This window comes from Bubalus kerabau, chromosome 17 (genome assembly GCF_029407905.1).
Source record: "Bubalus kerabau isolate K-KA32 ecotype Philippines breed swamp buffalo chromosome 17, PCC_UOA_SB_1v2, whole genome shotgun sequence".
In the NCBI taxonomy this organism is placed as follows: domain Eukaryota; kingdom Metazoa; phylum Chordata; class Mammalia; order Artiodactyla; family Bovidae; genus Bubalus; species Bubalus kerabau.
Window position 1 is genome coordinate 24,037,748 of NC_073640.1, and position 17,287 is coordinate 24,055,034.

Genomic DNA, 17,287 nt, shown 5'->3' on the forward strand with positions numbered 1-17,287 from the left:
TCTCTTTGCTACTGTGATGGATTTCTGTCATCTATCTATTAACATCTACCTATTATCTATATATATCACCCATCTATTCACACATATATTTATTTATACATCCTACATAAAAACATATGACAGATATAAGTACATGTCAAATATATATGTCATACCTATACAAATATTAGAAGATAAATGAAATAACAGGTCTAGAAGGAGAAGATTTCCATTCCATTTCTGACTATGTCTCTTACAAGCAAAGAGATACTGGAATAAGTCAAGACCCTCGCCGTGCCTCAGTTTCCTTATTTGTGATGTGGGGTTCACTCCTGTACTATCTAGAAAGGGAATTGAATGAGCAAATCCATAGCAAACTGCTTTGAAAAGTTCAGGGTGCTATACAAATGCTGGGGATATAATGAGATGTTTTACAAAAGAATATTATTTCTCTGCTAAGAAGTGTACATCCACATTCGCGTTTTCTGTCTGTGAAGGTTCTTCTTTGAAATTAAATTGAGACCATAACCAACATCCCTCCCAGTGCTGCCTGAGGTTTTACTCAAGCAACAAAGCAAGGCCTTCTTTTTATCATTCATCGCATTTGAGTTCAAGCACCAAGAGGTACTTTTTACCAGTGGAGAAAATAGCTTTCTTTTCACAGCAGAAACACAGAAAATGCCCTCCCTCTGGATGCTAATGTGAGAATGAGGCTTATTCTGCGGTCGTCTCCCAAAATGCCTCGATTCGGCTTTGTTAGTGGCATGTTTCTGTACCAGGAAGTTGGGAGTGGTAAGAGTGAGTCTGAAGCCATTGCCTTATTATTTATGTGAAGAATTAAAATATTGGGATACATTTTCAAGTGGGAATCTTGTTCCTTTTCTCCTTTGGCTTTTAGGGCCAAATAGATACTCTCATTTTCAAAAGTAAGTTAAGATTAAATCCCTTATGCATTCAATCAACCCTGATTATCATACGTTCCTTACTCAGACACCTCCAGTGCTTTTCAATTTAAGTCCCCAGCTGGGCGTACAGAACTTCTACAAATCTAATCCCAAATTTCCTTTCTAGTCCTTTCTCCTGCTCAATCTTCCCTCCCCCACCCCATCACCACCCAAAGCACTGTGTGTCCAATTTGCTATATCCTCTATAGCTGTTTTTTTTGTTTTTTTTTTTTTAAGATTTGTTTGCTTATTTATTTCTGGCTGTGCTGCATCCTGGTTGCTGTGCGCCAGCTTTCTCTAGTTGAGGCAAGTATGGGCTACTCTCTAGTTGCGGTGAGCAGGCTTCTCATTGCTGTGGTTTCTCTTGTTGCAGAGCATGGGCTCTAGGCATGAAGGCTTTAGTAGTGGCGGTGCATGGGCTTAGCTACCCCGTGGGATGTGGGATCTTCCCGGACCAAGGATTGAACCCATAGCCCCTGCACTGGCAGGCGTATTCTTAACCACTGGACCACCAGGAAGTCCTTGGTTGCTGTTCTGATGGGGTCTGTGCTTTCAACCCAGGTGACTTTTCTCCTGCTCCTTCTTGTCTGGAGATGTCTCCTTCTATCAGGATGGGGCTTCCATCTCTGGCCTAGTGAAATTCTGTCCAACCTTTAAGGCACGTCTTAAATGCCAATAATCCCAAGGAGCTTTCCCTAATACCCTTGACCAATTGCAATCCCTTCCCTTTCCAAATAAATTGTAATTTTCTCCAATTACAACAGCAACAAAACCTCATAACCACCCATGTGTGTTCTGTCGGCATATCGATCTACCGAGTGCTTTCCCTACCACAATTGAAAAAAAAAAATTCCCAAAGTTAAGGATGGCTTTTATTTTTTTAACTTGTATTATGGAAAATCTCAAACATATACAAAGTTGCCAACAGAAGGCCCTATTTATTTTTGCATCTCCTTTGGGATCTATCATAGTGTTTTGCATGTAGCAGAAGTAAATTTAAGTAATTAGGGCCTTAGGCAAATAGAGCTGCCGGTCAGCATCTCTGACTCCACGTTTCCTGGATGGTTACGCTTTTCCTCGGTAACACCCCAGCACGCACAACCCACACACCTGTGGGATGGCAGTCAACATGGGTTAAACCCGTTTACCAACTTTCAGATTTAGGGAAAGTGCTAATCCTCCAAGTTACATCAGACAGTCAGCAAAAAGAACTGTATTTGAGAGGATAAGAACAAAACCTAGATAAGAATATTTTCTAAGAGAATTTTAATCTGGGTGTTATTTATGTGGTCTTTCAAGTAAGGCACATTTCTTCTACACATGAAATATTTGATGGATAATCTTCAAGTACAAGGGCTCTTTACACCCATTAGAATCATAGCTTTTCTCTCACCTTGCTTTATTAACTGATACAAATATCATTTTGAAGAATCCTCCCTTTATCAAAACCTCATGCCAGACCCTTAATTCTAGCACTTCAGACAGATATTTCAAAAAATTTTGTGCTCACTAGGCCCATTAATTTTTGCTATTACTGTGTATTGTGTGTATGTGTGTGTGTGTGTGTTTGGGGGAGCAACGAAATCTTTAAAGCAAACCAGAATTCTTGAGTGATAGATTACACGCCCATGCTGTGTCACTTCCAATTAACTCAAATTGACTGTACACCACGTTATTCTGTGAGTGCATGGAAGATCAATAAATATGGGGAAAATCCAGCCCAGCTCCCCACTTTCCCATCCGATCCTAGTAGGTCTGAGGCAGATCATGCTCCTGTGATGTGTGTGCCACGGCTCAGGCAGGCAGGTGGTGCGGAGACACCATTCAAACTTGGCCTATTCAATCCCAACTCCTCTAACTCGCCATTCATGCATAGCAAAACACCATCTGGTCCTATTTTGCCTCCAGCAATCACAGCTGACCAAAAACGATAATAACAGCTGTTGCAAAACAAAAGCCAAACAAAGGGGGTGGGGAAGGGGGGGAAGGAAAGGTTAGATGGAAGTCCAGTGCTGAAAAATGCTCCGTGAAGTGAGAAATGGGAGAGAAACCATTCAGATGTCTGAATGGACACAGCAGAGGACTTCTACTTAAACCTGAGATATTCATCCATCTGTCTAGAAAGCCTTCAAACCTCCGTCCGGTGGTAATGTATTGCAGAAATTATGCTGGACGAAGGCATTTAAGCTTCTGTTCTGTGAGTTGGGAGCTAACGACCCCATGTCAGCTAGAAAATGAAAACTCCTTATATTCTCTCATCATAAAGCAGGACAGGTTAATGCAAAAAATAGAGCCTGTTTAGCCAGAGTAATAAAATAACGTGCACACGGCAGGGGAGAGAAAAGGTGTGTGTGGCATGGAGGAGGGGATGAGGGGTGCCTTGTTAATGTCGGTGGACCCCTGAAGAGGGAATGTACAGAGGTGTCCCACTCATCAGCTTCTATAAAGTTCATGCCTATTTTTCATTACCCTGATTCATTTCTGACTTGTAACAACAACAACAAAAAAAACAACACACACACACACCACATACACCACGTACTTACTTATGTCTCAGAAATAGGAATCAATCCTATGTACAAAATGAAATACAAGTTGACTCATAATATGCTTTTAGCAGATCCTGAGAATAATATGGTAACAAGGTCGGGGAATTTGTTTCATGATTCAAGCTTTTTGACATTTTCAAGATATAGTTTTGCCTGGTGATTAATTTTTTAAACTGTAGTAATTAAGCTATTTCTTTCTTGAAATGGACCATCAGTGGCTTAGCAACATTTAATCAGATGTGATAAAACCCAAAATTTATAAAAATCATTTAATAGATGATACACCACCTGCTTCTAACTGCAAACAGTTGAAAACAGACTTCATTTGCAATTAAGTCTTATCACTAGTGACATTTTTTTTCCGAGCAATACTTCATGGGCTTTCAAAATGACAATTACAGAACTAATACACAATTACTGTCACATGTAGTTTAGCAATTAATTTTGAAGACATTTGTCTAAAGGTTTCACAACAGAATATAAAATGGTTCTTATTGTTATGTAATGTTAGTTTCAATTCACAGAAAATCTTTTACCATCAGCTCTGCCTCTGATGGGTCTGGTGTAAGCATCTCATTTCTTTGTGGAATACAATTGCCCCCTTGTAGATGTGATTAGGCATCATTCTTAGACTGTTTGAACACTGATACCTGTCAACTAATACATCTCATGAAAAGCTTCAATTTAGACATAAATTTTTCTACAGCCAGAAATCTATAAATTTATAATTAGAATCTCTTGCTGTTCAATATTTGTACATAATACAGAGGACGAGAGGATTATGAAATATTGAAAGCTGAATTCATTATTCATAGCCCACAACATACAGTAAATATTCTTTGAAATACAACAACAACTTTGAGGAATCCATATTCCATTATTTTTTGAATGTCTTGCACACAGTAGCCATGGATACCACCACTCACACCCTCATTTTTTTTTTTTCCAGATTAGGATTCCGGTCAGGGTTGACACTTGCTGTTTTTAATTTTCATTTTATCATAAGCAGTTGAAGACTGTTGCCAGTGGTAATTTGCAATTTTTATCAAGACCTCTTCATTATAGCTTCTGACAGGACAGATGCTGTAATTAATCATGCAGGACAACTGGGGATAGTGGTCACAGTGTTCTCAAAGAGGAGCCACTACAGAGCAAGAAAAGGGGGGAAGGAGTGGGCACTGAAATAATTATTTTGGCTTAAGAATTAGCATTCACCAGCCATTTTAATAGCAATAAAGACACAATGCCAGCTAGTTTGAGCCCCAAATAGAAGACGATTGCTTTTTCCTCTAGACATACCTTGCCCTTGCATCTTAATAAAATGATAAGTATAAATAATTACTAATGGTTCTATTTATTTTGTTATTTTTTGGCCCCACTGCACAGTTTGTAGGATCTTAGATCCCCTACCGGTGATCGAACTTGTGCACTTATCACTGAAAGCTCAGAGTCCTAAACCACTGGGCCACCAGGGAATTCCATTAATGGTTCTATTCCTAATGGTTTAGCTTCTTTTTAACAGGCCCTGGTGTGGGGGCCATGCAATCCACATTCTTAGCTGTAAATCTCGTATTTTCAGCTAAAAATAGAAGATACCAGGGCTTAAACACAGGTTGGTATGGGATCTATTTCCCCCATCTTCTACATATTCAAGGAACCACAAGTGAAATTTGACATATCATTTTATTTGAAAAGTGAACAGTTGCCTGGTTGTTGCATCAAAATACAGTCCACAGTTTTTACTGAAATGTGTTTATTCTATAGCAAGATAAAAGCATTTTTGTTTTAGTTAAGCAAAATACAAACAACTTAATTGCTGCTATCATAACTCATAAAAAAGTATAAAACAGCATAAAAACACAATAAGCAACATAGCAATGAATGGTTTATGTCACCAGTGTTTACGTTAAAGCCTCGTTTATGAAAACTTTACAACACATGATATGAAAACTTACAACTTTGAAAGAAAATATTTACATTGATTATTCAGATGTGATGCGCCTTTTAAATATTCTACCGGTATTACATCATAATAAAAACTCTTGCTTTTTTTTAAATCTTAACTTTTGTAATAACTGTCTTCATTTAAGTGCATTTCCCTTTTAAAAATACAGTGTTTTTAATTTTCGAAACTTGTCACTCAAAACACAGAATATAATATTCACATTCTTTTCTTCTAATTGGAATGAATAGAATGGGCTAACAGTGGTCATAGTGTTACAACATATACTGTGGTTTGGTTTGGAGAAGTCATGGGTAAAAAGTGAAAAGGAGTCAATAATTGAATCTAATCACTTGCATTTTTTTTCTTTTTTTTTTTCTGGAGAGATTCAAGGAAAAAAATAAGAGCTTTGGCAAAAGTCTGTGATTTACATTATTTTTTTTTTTTCATGACAAAAAAATGCCATCAACGATTGACATCATACAAATGTTTGTATGAAACTGGATCTTCAGATTTCAGGTAGTTACTGACTGTGCTTTTTATTTTCAGGGCTTCGGAAGTTCCAGTCGCCTTGAAGTGGGGATGCTTCACTTCAGGAGAAATAAGGCCATTTGCTATGACTCAGAGAGGCCAGTTTATTATAGTCATCAGTCTGTCTTAGGATTCATGACACGGTTTGATTCACATATTGTAGGTAGAGCCTGAATAAATAAAAAAGCCATCACATAGAAGAGCACAGCTTTTCTTATTAAAAACAGAGTAGTTTCGAGATCTTTCAGCTCCACTGTTTAGTTCTTCTTGCCTATCTAATAGACACTGGAGAGGACCGCCGCGATCGTTACACCTTTCTGCATCACCACCAAACCCCGACTCCACGAGTTGCAGCCGCCTGGGGTATACCCTCTGACGGCCACTCGCTTCCAGACGCGGCACAACCGCCTGCCCCGCGCGTTCTTCTTTAGAAAATACTGACCTGCGATAATACTTGAGTCTGTGTCTGAGACTGTATCTGCGACGGGTGCTGCTGAGAGGCCGGCTGGGGGCTCCCGAGGGCGGGGATGGGGGATGTGATCTGGGAGGTGACTGGGGAGTGCTGCCGGGGAGAAGGCTGGGACTGATGTTGCATGTGCTGCAGCTGCTGCAGCTGGAGACGCTGCTGCAGCTGCTGCTGGTTGATATGCTGCTGGAGCTGCTGCTGCTGCAGCTGCACGTGGTGCTGAAAATGCTGCTGCTGCAGCTGCTGCTGGAGCTGCTGCTGCTGGAGCTGCTGCTGCTGCAACTGCTGCATCTGCTGCTGCTGCTGCTGCTGCTGCTGCGTCTGCACTGAGGGGCTCACCTGGGCGGAGGAGGCCGAGCCCACCATGGAGCTGATCAGCGGAGCCCCAAGGTTCGAGGGCATGTTGGCGGCGATGGTGACCGACGTGACCATCGGGTTCACGGGGAGTCTCATGGTCAAGGGTTTGGGAGCGATCGACCGAGGGAGCGATGGTTGGAGAGTCTGAGGGGACGCTGACACGGTTCCGTGCTGAGACAGCGGAGGGTTGAGAAGGAGGGAGGAGGTCAGATTGGTGGACGCCAGGGTCTGCTGAACGGAGCGAATGGTCTGGGCTTCTGCTGATTCCGCAGCAGCCTGCATTTGAGGGGAGATGGTTGGAGTGTTTTTATAAGGACTGTGAATGGATGACCAAAATGGTCAGCGTTACTCTTGCTTCCCAAGCACTTTGTGGGAGGACTAGGCAGCTCCTCCCGGAGGTGAAGTCCAACTCCCCACGTTTTGAATCTGAGCTGGCTTGGCACCTTTGCTCTGGTCAACAGAAGGTGATGGAAATAAGGCTTCAAAGACTGTCTGTCTCTCTCAGAACCTACCACTAGGTGATGACAGACATGTGGCCCTGGTACCAGACTCAGTTACTAGCTTACTGCCAGCCAGCCCACTGCCACGTATGGGTATATGTGTGCCAGCTGCACACAGATGAGAAGGATTTGGTGACGCTGCCTTGCCTTGGCCTAGATCTGAAGACCCAGCTAGTTACTTGGCACTCTCTGAGATACATGCTTATCTTTGTAACTCACTGGGCTTTGAGTCTATACAAGTGTTCCACAGCACTACTGTACTGAAAGATGACTGATGCACCTTTGAGTGAGTAACAGTTGTTCAGCATTGAACCCTGAACTAAGATCACCACCAAAAACCATTTTGAAAGACAATGAGAGTAGACTGCCCGACTCCAAGTCTAACTCCACTACTCAACAACTCTGTGATTTGCGGCAAGTTCATTCACCCATCTCCATTCACCCAGTTTCCTTATCCATAAAATGGGGTTTAATGGTATTCACCTTGTGTAGGGGTTGTGAGAATTAAATGTACTCATATATAATTGTTAAGCATTTACAACAGTGCCTGGCCTACAGAAAGCACTTGGTAAATGTTAGCTATTTTCACTCATTAACAAGCTCTACTGCCAGAAAATGACTATTACTAGAAAACTTCAAAGCCCTGTATATAATATAGAGCCATGATTATTTATAACAGCGCTTACTTGAATATAAAAAAACATACTTGAATTCTTTAGAAACACTTAATTGAAGAACTTTACAACTTTAGAAATACTTTGGTTTACCAAATACTTTCAAAGTTTTCCAAAATTTATCCAAGACGTCATGCATAAGTGGAGAGTGTTCAACTCTCATGTGACTGAACAACCTGATATAAACAAACAATCTGGAGCTCAACATGCAGAGAAACTGCCTAATGTATTTTGTACTAAAAAACACATAATTACCTCCACAAAAATATTTTACTAATGCAACTGTGATCGGAATGACTTCTTTTAAAGACTACTTTTTCTTCCTTTTCTTCATAAAATTAGGGTTTTTTGGAGGGGAGTAGGAACAGGGGAACTTGGAGGCATCAAGCTGCCATCTACTCTCTTTAATGATTTTGAATGTTTATTTCTAGATTTTATTACTTACATTTATAAAATCTACTATTAGAAGACACTCAAGGAATGACTTTACATGGAGAATCACTGGAGGTAGGAAAAGCCATGGCTGATGGCTTCTGTTTGAAGACCTTATCAGTGTAAGACTCCATCCGTTGGTGGACAGTTTTCTGATTTTGCACAAAAGCTCAGGGGATGGGGTGGGGGCAGGGGCTGCACATGACTTGAGGGTGGAGGGTCATGTTCTAAAGTCTTTGGTTAAGAAGAAACCCACAAATGTTCATAATGATCTTTAGAAACCATTATGTCATCCACAAAGTAGAATATGCACAGTTTTCTACATGTAAATGACACACTATTTTTAAATACTCAAATATTTAAAAATTGCCAAGACAGTCTTAAGGAAGAAACTACAAGAGATGTCTATGCTTAGACACCTGGGCAATCACACCATTGCACCTTTAAGATGCTCCCCTAGCAGAGAATGGAAAAGCGGATGAGTCTGAAGAGCTCCTGCTCACCTGCTGGTTCTACTCCTTTATGGTTTAATATTAAGCTTTGATTAATTTTGTTGGTTATTCTGAAGACTAAAAGTGATAGCTGAGTCACATCTTAAGGGAGGGAGTTTCAGGCTCTGAATGTAGTGCATGCTCAGTTGCTCCAATAGCATCTGACTCTTTGCAACCCTATGGACTATAGCCCGTCAGGCTCCTTTGTCCATGGGATTCTCCAGGCAAGAATACTGGAGTGGGTTGCCATGCCCTCCTCCAGGGGATCTTCCCCACTCAGGGAATGAGCCTGAATCTCCTGTGTTTCCTGCATTGCAGGTGGATTCTTTACCGCTGAGCCACTGGAGAAGCCCTCTGAATGTAGAGGCTTAAGTTCAAAGCACATGTGATGCACCCTTGTTTATTATTTCTAATGCTGAGGCTGAAATCTTGCTCCCTATAATCCCACTCCTTGAATGAGTTCCATCCAGGACACTGAGATCAAACTTAAGCTTTCCTTCCATGATGGCTGTTATACTTGAGGACCAAAATCAAATGGCCCCAAATCCTTGCTTCCATGATTCTTTTAATTATTTAAATATGATTTGATTTTCAGTCCTTACCATCATGGAGATAATGCACTAAAGGGTCTTCAATTAGTCACCATTTCTCTTTATATCATGGGGATCAAAAAGAAGAGAACCAATTCTTCAGATGTGGTCTAGTCATCAAACTATACAGTTAGATGCTACTTCCTGTGAGATCACCATATTAGCAGCTATTTCACACTTTAGGGTCTGGTTGAAGTTATTCTAAACTTATACCTCAAGGGCCATTTTAGTTGCCTGTTATGTCTCTGACTATAAATTTGGGGTGTTCTCAACTGCCCTGGGGCTTCCCAGGAGGCTCACTGGTAAAGAATCTGCCTGCCAAGCAGGAGACACGGGTTTGGTCCCCTAGGTTGGAAGATCCCCTGGAGAAGGAAATGGTGACCCACTCCAGTATTCTTGCCTGGAAAACTCCATGGACAGAGAAGCCTGATGGGGTTGCTGAAGCAGGACACGACTTAGCAACTAAACAACAACAATACTTACCTATTGAAAAAACAAAAGCAAAACAAAACTACCCCTAAAGAATTTTAGATTTATTCTTTTTAAATCCCATCCTATTGGATAGATTTTCCAGTATCCATGGACTCAGTCTACCCATTGGGAAACATTTCTGAATCACTTTTTAGTATCCAAAAGTAAAACTTTTAAGTTATCCCTTCTAAGTCAGTCATTGACCTGATCAGCCCAATCACAGATGCTATTTTCAGAGTGCACCCTGAGTTACTGGCTCTTGGCTTAAATCCATGTACGGTCAATTATTCACACTCTAATGCACAAAGATCACCTATACCTGCTTCTGGCTAAGTGAATGAATAAATGATCCACTTGAGTACATGCACATTGTTACTCTATTCACGTCACCCCATCTAATTAACCATCAAGTACACCTCAATTCTTAACATCTATAGCCCACACATTCAGTGGTTTTCTACCAACGTGCGAGTCTGCATCCAGAATCGGTATATCTCTCAATGTGCATCTTCCAGAGTCCCAGAAAAAGGCTTTGCTATGGACCACCTGATGAATATTTTCTCTTTCTAATGAAATGGGCAGTGTCCTAAGAACTGTCAAAGACAACCTCTCTTGATCATGTTCTGAGCAGCTGCCAATGGTAGCTCTTAATATAAAGAAGAAACAACTCAGGTGAAAAAGAGAAAAAAGGGCTACATTCTTTTTAAATGGCTTTGCCAGCAACACCGACCATGCCCTGAGGCCCTATGTGGTACTTTGAGGCCACGACAAAGACAATGAAATGGAATCTCTGCTTGCCAGAGGAAATACATCAAGAGCAAAAACATTAGTTCACATTATCCTCCCCAAAGCCTTTCTAAATTCTACGAAGGCTAAAGACAAAGTTAATTAAATGTTAAAATAGAAGGTAACAGCTCATGCTCCTTTTGGATCAAGGTAATAATAATCCAGAGTGACATTTGCTTTAGAATACCGGTGCATTTTATAATGCATCAGGGCCCATTGTATACTCTATGTATAATACATATATACATGTCTTTTTTTTTTAAGTACTTGGAGCATAATTTTATTTTAAATAATCATGAGGTTTATTTATTTATATGATGTGGAACAGTTTGGTCAAAAATGCAACATCGTCTATTACAATAATGCAACCACTGGAGAATTTATGATCTGCTGTCCAAAATGCCTGAGAAACATACTTCTCAATTTAAATAGAGGACATTAACACAGATCTCAGCCCCTGACCGGAAGAAAGGGGGCTGTTTAAGACTTGTCTAAATAGCTTCAGCCAACATACGCAGAGATCAGTGAATGTTTTGCAAACAATTTGGATTCATTAGCTTGAATGAACTCTTATTTTTTATGCCATCATTTGAGTTATTTCTAATGAGAACAAATAAGTTTATGAGTTATTCAAGGTGCTATCTTTTTGAGGAGTAGCATTTATGTTTTCAATGCTCCAGGGCTGTTTTCAACTTTGTAACGCAGAGATTGGCCGCTCTTTTACCTTAGAAACGAGGCTGGCCCTGTATGCAGCCAGGGCTTTCAGGTATTCTTTCTTGGCAGCTTCCGTTTTCCTTTTATATACCTATTAAAAGACCACAATTAGCACCACCTTTAGCGTACACATTCTCAGCCATAAAATAACTGCTGTGCAAATTAGGTTGCAACAGAACTCACATAAAAAGTTGGTTTCCCTGGCTTTGATTTTTAAATGTGAAAACACACACACAGGTATTAAAACAAAACCAAACCCTGCCACCCTCACTGGGCACAGTTTTGATGTTCACTATTACAAACAGAAAAAGATTTCGTCTAGCAGCACAGAATTCATGAGAATAACAGCTGAGGGCCTCCTGTTCAGACAGTAAATAAGGTAATGCGAATGAAAGGTGTGGCAAACAGTTTAAATTATAGAAAATTAACAATTTCTCCATCATGTCTTCTTTCCCTCACATTCATTTCTAAGCTGAAACAAATCAGAGGATGAAAACCCAGCAACAACAGCAAGAGCGAGTGAAGACAGAAGAGAAAAGATGGAGACCTTTCTTTTCGAGGGAAAAAAAAATCAGAAATAGTGAAAGATATAAGATTTCCATTAGTGAGACCAGTGATTTACATAAATCCCAGTATACAAAACCTGATTTGGGCTTCCTTTTCTTAAACAGTGGTCTGATGGCTAGCTGTTACACCAAAATGCAACTATGTTTTTTTCTCCAGAATTTAAAAGTTAGATGCAGCAGTTTGCCAGCCCCTTAGGATTACATTTCTAGGGTAGAAGATGGGGCTGCTACCTAGAGCATGGAGCCCAGTGCAAACAAACAGGCGGATTCTACAGCAGCATCAGCCCAAGGTAACCAGCTGGTAGGAATGAGTTCATGATTAAAGGAAGGAAGGAAGAGAGAAAGAAAGAAAACCAAGGGTTTTCCATTCTATTCCTGAAACAATTATTCTGGTTTACTACTAACAGGTATAGGATATTCAAAAGCAGAGACATTACTTTGCCAACAAAGGTTCGTCTAGTCAAGGCTATGGTTTTTCCAGTGGTCATGTATGGATGTGAGAGTTGGACTGTGAAGAAAGCTGAGTGCCAAAGAATTGATGCTTTTGAACTGTGGTGTTGGAGAAGACTCTTGAGAGTTTCGTGGACTGCAAGGAGATCCATCCAGTCCATTCTGAAGGAGATCAGTCCTGGGTGTTCTTTGGAAGGACTGATGCTAAAGCTGAAACTCCAGTACTTTGGCCACCTCATGCGAAGAGTTGACCCATTGGAAAAGACTGATGCTGGGAGGGATTGGGGGCAAGAGGAGAAGGGGATGACAGAAGATGAGATGGCTGGATGGCATCACCGACTCGATGGACGTGAGTTTGAGTGAACTCCAGGAGTTGGTGATGGACAGGGAGGCCTGGCATGCTGCGATTCATGGGGTCGAAAAGAGTGGGACATGACTGAGCGACTGAACTGAACTGAACTACTACAGGGGTCTATTCTTGAGAGGATCTGTGAAATTAACGCCTATGAATGGTCATTGGAATTTCACGGAGAAGACATAGGAGAACTGAGCCCCAAGGAAGCCATTCTTCTGCATTTGTGTGGAGGACTTGCATGGGGAAAGACAGGACACTAGGCCCTAAGGAACTGTCTCCCACCAGCGTGGCTAATCGCTCAAGGCCTCTCATACAGCCACACTTTCAAATGAACATGGAATAAAATTTCAAATGCTCATTGACAATAATGAAACACACAGAGATGGCTTCCAAGTTTGGAAACCCACCAGGAGAGCACAAGGGTTCAGAAAGATGATCAAAAAAAAAGCAAGCAGGATGGACTTAATCTCTCTGTAGTGCCCTTTGTGACAAAGTGGGGAGGGGGGGAGGGTTGGGGAAATTCCGCATTATTTAAAATGAAAAGATTATCATAAAAAGTTTATGCTTGCAGGATACTGCCTGGATCTCCTCCAACTCTCTTCTGAATGGGTTCTGAACACACACCCTTTAAGGGAACTGAGAAATCCAGACAAGTGGAAGGTACTTTGGAGTTATATGTTTGTGTTTTTTTAATTCCATAGCTTAGAAAAATGCTTTCATGAGAATCAATCATATTAAGGGGAGGCATTCACCCAGAAAAGGAGTCAGGAATATTCTTGGAACATTGAGTTATATGGCTGTGATGGGTCTTTGCCTGAACTTACCTGCTTTTGTTCTTCCCCGAGGCTGTCCCACATAGATGCTACGATTTTTGAGACCTCTCCAAAGGTCGCATTGGGGTTCTGACCTTTAATTGCTGCCTGTGTGTCTCTGAAAAACAGGGCATATGCTGACACTGGCTTCTGTGGCTCATTGGGATCTTTCTTTTTCTTTTTCTTTGGAGTCTTGGGCTTTTTGCCAGAATCTGGAGCAGCTCTTTTCTCTCCGATGGCCTGCAAAGCAAGATGAAAATTCACTGCCTAGAATGTACTTGCAGAGAATGCAGAAAGACTTACTCAGGTCCCCGGTCTTTCTTTTAAGGTTTTGTTAAACATCATCAACAGATGAATCACCACCAAAAGAGGGGGAGGGGTAAATTTACTTAGTGTTAACTGGATGGCAGAGATTAGCATTTAGAACATTGATTAATGAGACCCAGAAGTATCTTCAATACATTTGCAACATATGCTTTAAATAGCAATTATGAGTAATGAAAAACAGGATGCTTTGTACCAAACACGTATGTATGTGTGCGTGTGTATATGTATGTGTGTGTTACATATGTACCCATAAACAAAATATTTTACATTTTCAGAGGTTTTAGAAGTAAACCTAAATAATATTCAGGATGTTGATCAAACTCAGATACTTTAAATGAGTCCCTTGGCCAAAGACACATACCATCGTATGTATGATTGGTCTGAATTGATTTTTTGAAGCTTGTTTTTTTGTTTTTTTTACCAGAATTTTACTTTGCTAATGGTCTCCAGAAACTCAAATGGAAATTAGCTCTAATTCCTAAGTTTGCACAAAAAGGGAAAGGACACTTTTATTTTCTAAAATAATAAAAACTTGCTAAAGAATAGGATAATAAGGAATGTAAAAGTATTCAAATTCTAACTAGAGCTAGAAAGGAAATTGATACTCTTCATAAAATGAAAAACCTGTAAAATAGCAGCATCAGTAGATACTTAAAATCACCAAGGCTAATAAGAAGACTAGTAAGAAGATGCTTACTATTATCTATAATAAGTAACGCTGCCACAAGAATACTGGCCTAGTGATATTCACACATATTCCCAATGAACTCTGAAATCAAAACTATAGGAATGATATAGGTATAGTTTACCAAATTTATATATCACTGAGCTCTAATACTCACCTGCTGCTGCTAAGTCGCTTCAATCATGTCCGACTTGTGCGACCCCATAGACGGCAGCCCACCAGGCTCCCCCATCCCTGGGATTCTCCAGGCAAGAACACTGGAGTGGATTGCCATTTCCTTCTCCAATGCATGAAAGTGAAAAGTGAAAGTGAAGTCGCTCAGTCGTGTCCGACTCTTCGCGACCCCATGGACTGCAGCCTACTAGGCTCCTCCATCCATGGGATTTTCCAGGCAAGGGTACTGGAGTGGGCTGCCATATAACAGACTCATTAGAGAAGCAGGGGAAATGATTCATCAACCTTGTTTTATTCCCCTCCTCATCCCCTAGATTATAATATGATGACTATATTGGAGATAATTTTGCAGTTAACTTTATCAAGAATCCTGAAGTGTTTGACAAAATATGTTTTAAAAGCCAGCTCTGGGCAAGATCAACAGAGATAGATTCAAGTTACTAACGGATTGGCTTTTAATGGCCTTGAGTCTTGAATCTTAACTCAAATTTTCCAAGAGTATCATTACTTTCTGAAAGAGGGTCATTTGAAACTTAATTCAATGACTAGAATTCATAGGGAGGAAACTGATAAGCAACTTTTATTTGAGAGCTCTGAACCCTAGGAAGCCAGTAACCTTCTTGGTGGGCATGCTGTTTGCACTATTTGAGTAATAACACACCCATACTTTACACAAGTAGCTTACAGATGTCAGTAGGTATTAAGCTCGACTTCACCTCTCCTCCAAAATGCCATCTTTCATAACTCACACAATGAATTAAATAAAATTCCATAGATGCCACAGTCGTTTTTCTAAATCTTCAGAATAAATGAAACTTGTATTCTAGTTAATGAATCTGAACTTGCAAATGAGTCAGATGTCTTCTAGTTAGAGCTTCAACTTGAGCCAAATTTTCCTTCAATGAAAAATATTACTTTAGCCACAAGGAAAAAATATATACACAGATTTTTCTAATTGAGTCAAACTCTATTCTTTTCTTGGAAGAGAATTTGGCACTGTTTGCACCAACAATACTCTGACCTATTTCCAGTGTAGCTTTTTCCAAATAAGAGTTCAGTTCCATTCTTTGCAAAACAACATTCAAATGTCGACAACCTTTGTCATCTTTCCTGGACAACCATGACTTGCCATAGTCATCCTTACCGTTTAAGAATAAATCCAAAGTGAAGAATCTCACAAGTTTAAATAAAAGCTCAGAATTAATTCTCCTAAAGAAACTTTGCATAGTTGACTCAAAGGGCTATGAAAAAGTGGAGAAATAGCTTTATTCCAAAGACATAATCAACAATAACATTAATCTTCCTTTTTTCAGCTAAGTTACTTAACAGATAAACTGGATTCCTTGTCTTTACTCAAAACCTAGACTCTGTCTAAAAATGGAATGAGCTAAGAGTCACATAAAACTTTCTTTATAGAGATGACAATTTCAGATTGATACAGCGGTAAGTATTAAGATCAGTGGGAATGCGAACAAAATGAAAGGAATCTATTTGAATTGTGTAATAGCCAGCTGTAACCCAGCTATATCTTATACACATCCCTTGAGTTTATTATTTCCCACTTCACCCTGCTGAAGTCCTTGTGAGTGCGAGTAGAGACTGCTAAGCAAATTTCTCCACTCTGTGTCCAGCGGGGAGTCAACATATCTGGACAGACCAAACCCTCCTTAAAATCCCTGCCACGTTTCTCCTCTTTTCAGCTAAACTCCCTCCTCTTTTCATCACCCGAAATCTCTAAGCACCTTTTCTTCCATTTCTACTTAAACATAAATGATGCTAAAGGTAAAAATAAATGATGCTTAATATTCTGGTCTTGACTTGTTCCTTACCCACTCTAAGAAATTCTGGTTACTTCTATGTGCTCCTATCTATGTGCCAATGGTTCAAAAATCTATACTTCCATCTCTAACAGACTGAATTCTAGACTCTCTCCAATGGACTGAGTTCTAGACTCAAATGGAAGTGTCTCAAATTCAACCCCTACCATGCCAAACTTTCAGCTTCCCCATGGTGGGGAAAAATAACATTCCTCACTTCCTGGGTTAATCTTCTCCATTTACTGATATCCATGCTGGTTCTCAAACTAAAACCCAACATACCTTTTACTCCTTCAAATTCCAGGCAATCATCAAACCTTAATGGATGATTCTCTCTCTCTTGAATGTCTCACTAATCTCGCACCTCCTGTATGCCTTCCTTTGCTAAAATTAAAGGAAACAAATCATAACAAAAGGATGTTTTAATTGGTTTCCTTCTCTCTGGTCCCTCTCTTTGTAACTCGTTCTATATACAGCCTAAGCTATGTTTCTAAAGCAAAAAATCTGTTCATGCCATTCCTCAATGCAAAGAATTAATCAGCTCTCAACTACCAGCAGGGAAAGGCTGCCACATTCCAGCAATTTCTTTCAAGTCCCATTTCTTTCCTCCTCCATGTCACACCATTCATGGTACCCATAAATGGACATATAATTCCTTTGCTCTTTCTACCACAA

General features: G+C 40.2%; 1 protein-coding gene and 2 long non-coding RNA genes across 16 annotated transcripts in view; 1 reads left to right on the forward strand and 2 right to left on the reverse strand.

Annotated features, from left to right (window-relative positions):
* Positions 1-1,488, reverse strand: part of LOC129632503 (uncharacterized) — a 38,905-nt gene extending 37,417 nt beyond the window's left edge. For both annotated transcript variants that reach the window (XR_008704565.1, XR_008704564.1), the window contains exon 1: positions 156-1,488. This is a non-coding gene — a long non-coding RNA (uncharacterized LOC129632503). The remainder of the gene's footprint in view (positions 1-155) is intronic.
* A 1,412-nt stretch (positions 1,489-2,900) lies between these two features.
* LOC129632502 (uncharacterized) lies at positions 2,901-6,145 on the forward strand. The gene is made up of 2 exons (XR_008704563.1): positions 2,901-3,069; positions 5,964-6,145. It is a non-coding gene; the product is annotated as an uncharacterized LOC129632502 (long non-coding RNA).
* The window catches only part of TOX3 (TOX high mobility group box family member 3), a 35,842-nt gene continuing 23,691 nt past the window's right edge, over positions 5,137-17,287 (reverse strand). For all 13 annotated transcript variants that reach the window (XM_055554194.1, XM_055554189.1, XM_055554184.1 and 10 more), the window contains exons 5-7: positions 13,622-13,849; positions 11,437-11,517; positions 5,137-7,044 (exon numbers count right to left, since the gene is read on the reverse strand). In XM_055554194.1, coding sequence (XP_055410169.1) covers positions 6,373-7,044; positions 11,437-11,517; positions 13,622-13,849 — 981 coding nt within the window. In that variant the 3' untranslated portion in view covers positions 5,137-6,372. The remainder of the gene's footprint in view (positions 7,045-11,436; positions 11,518-13,621; positions 13,850-17,287) is intronic.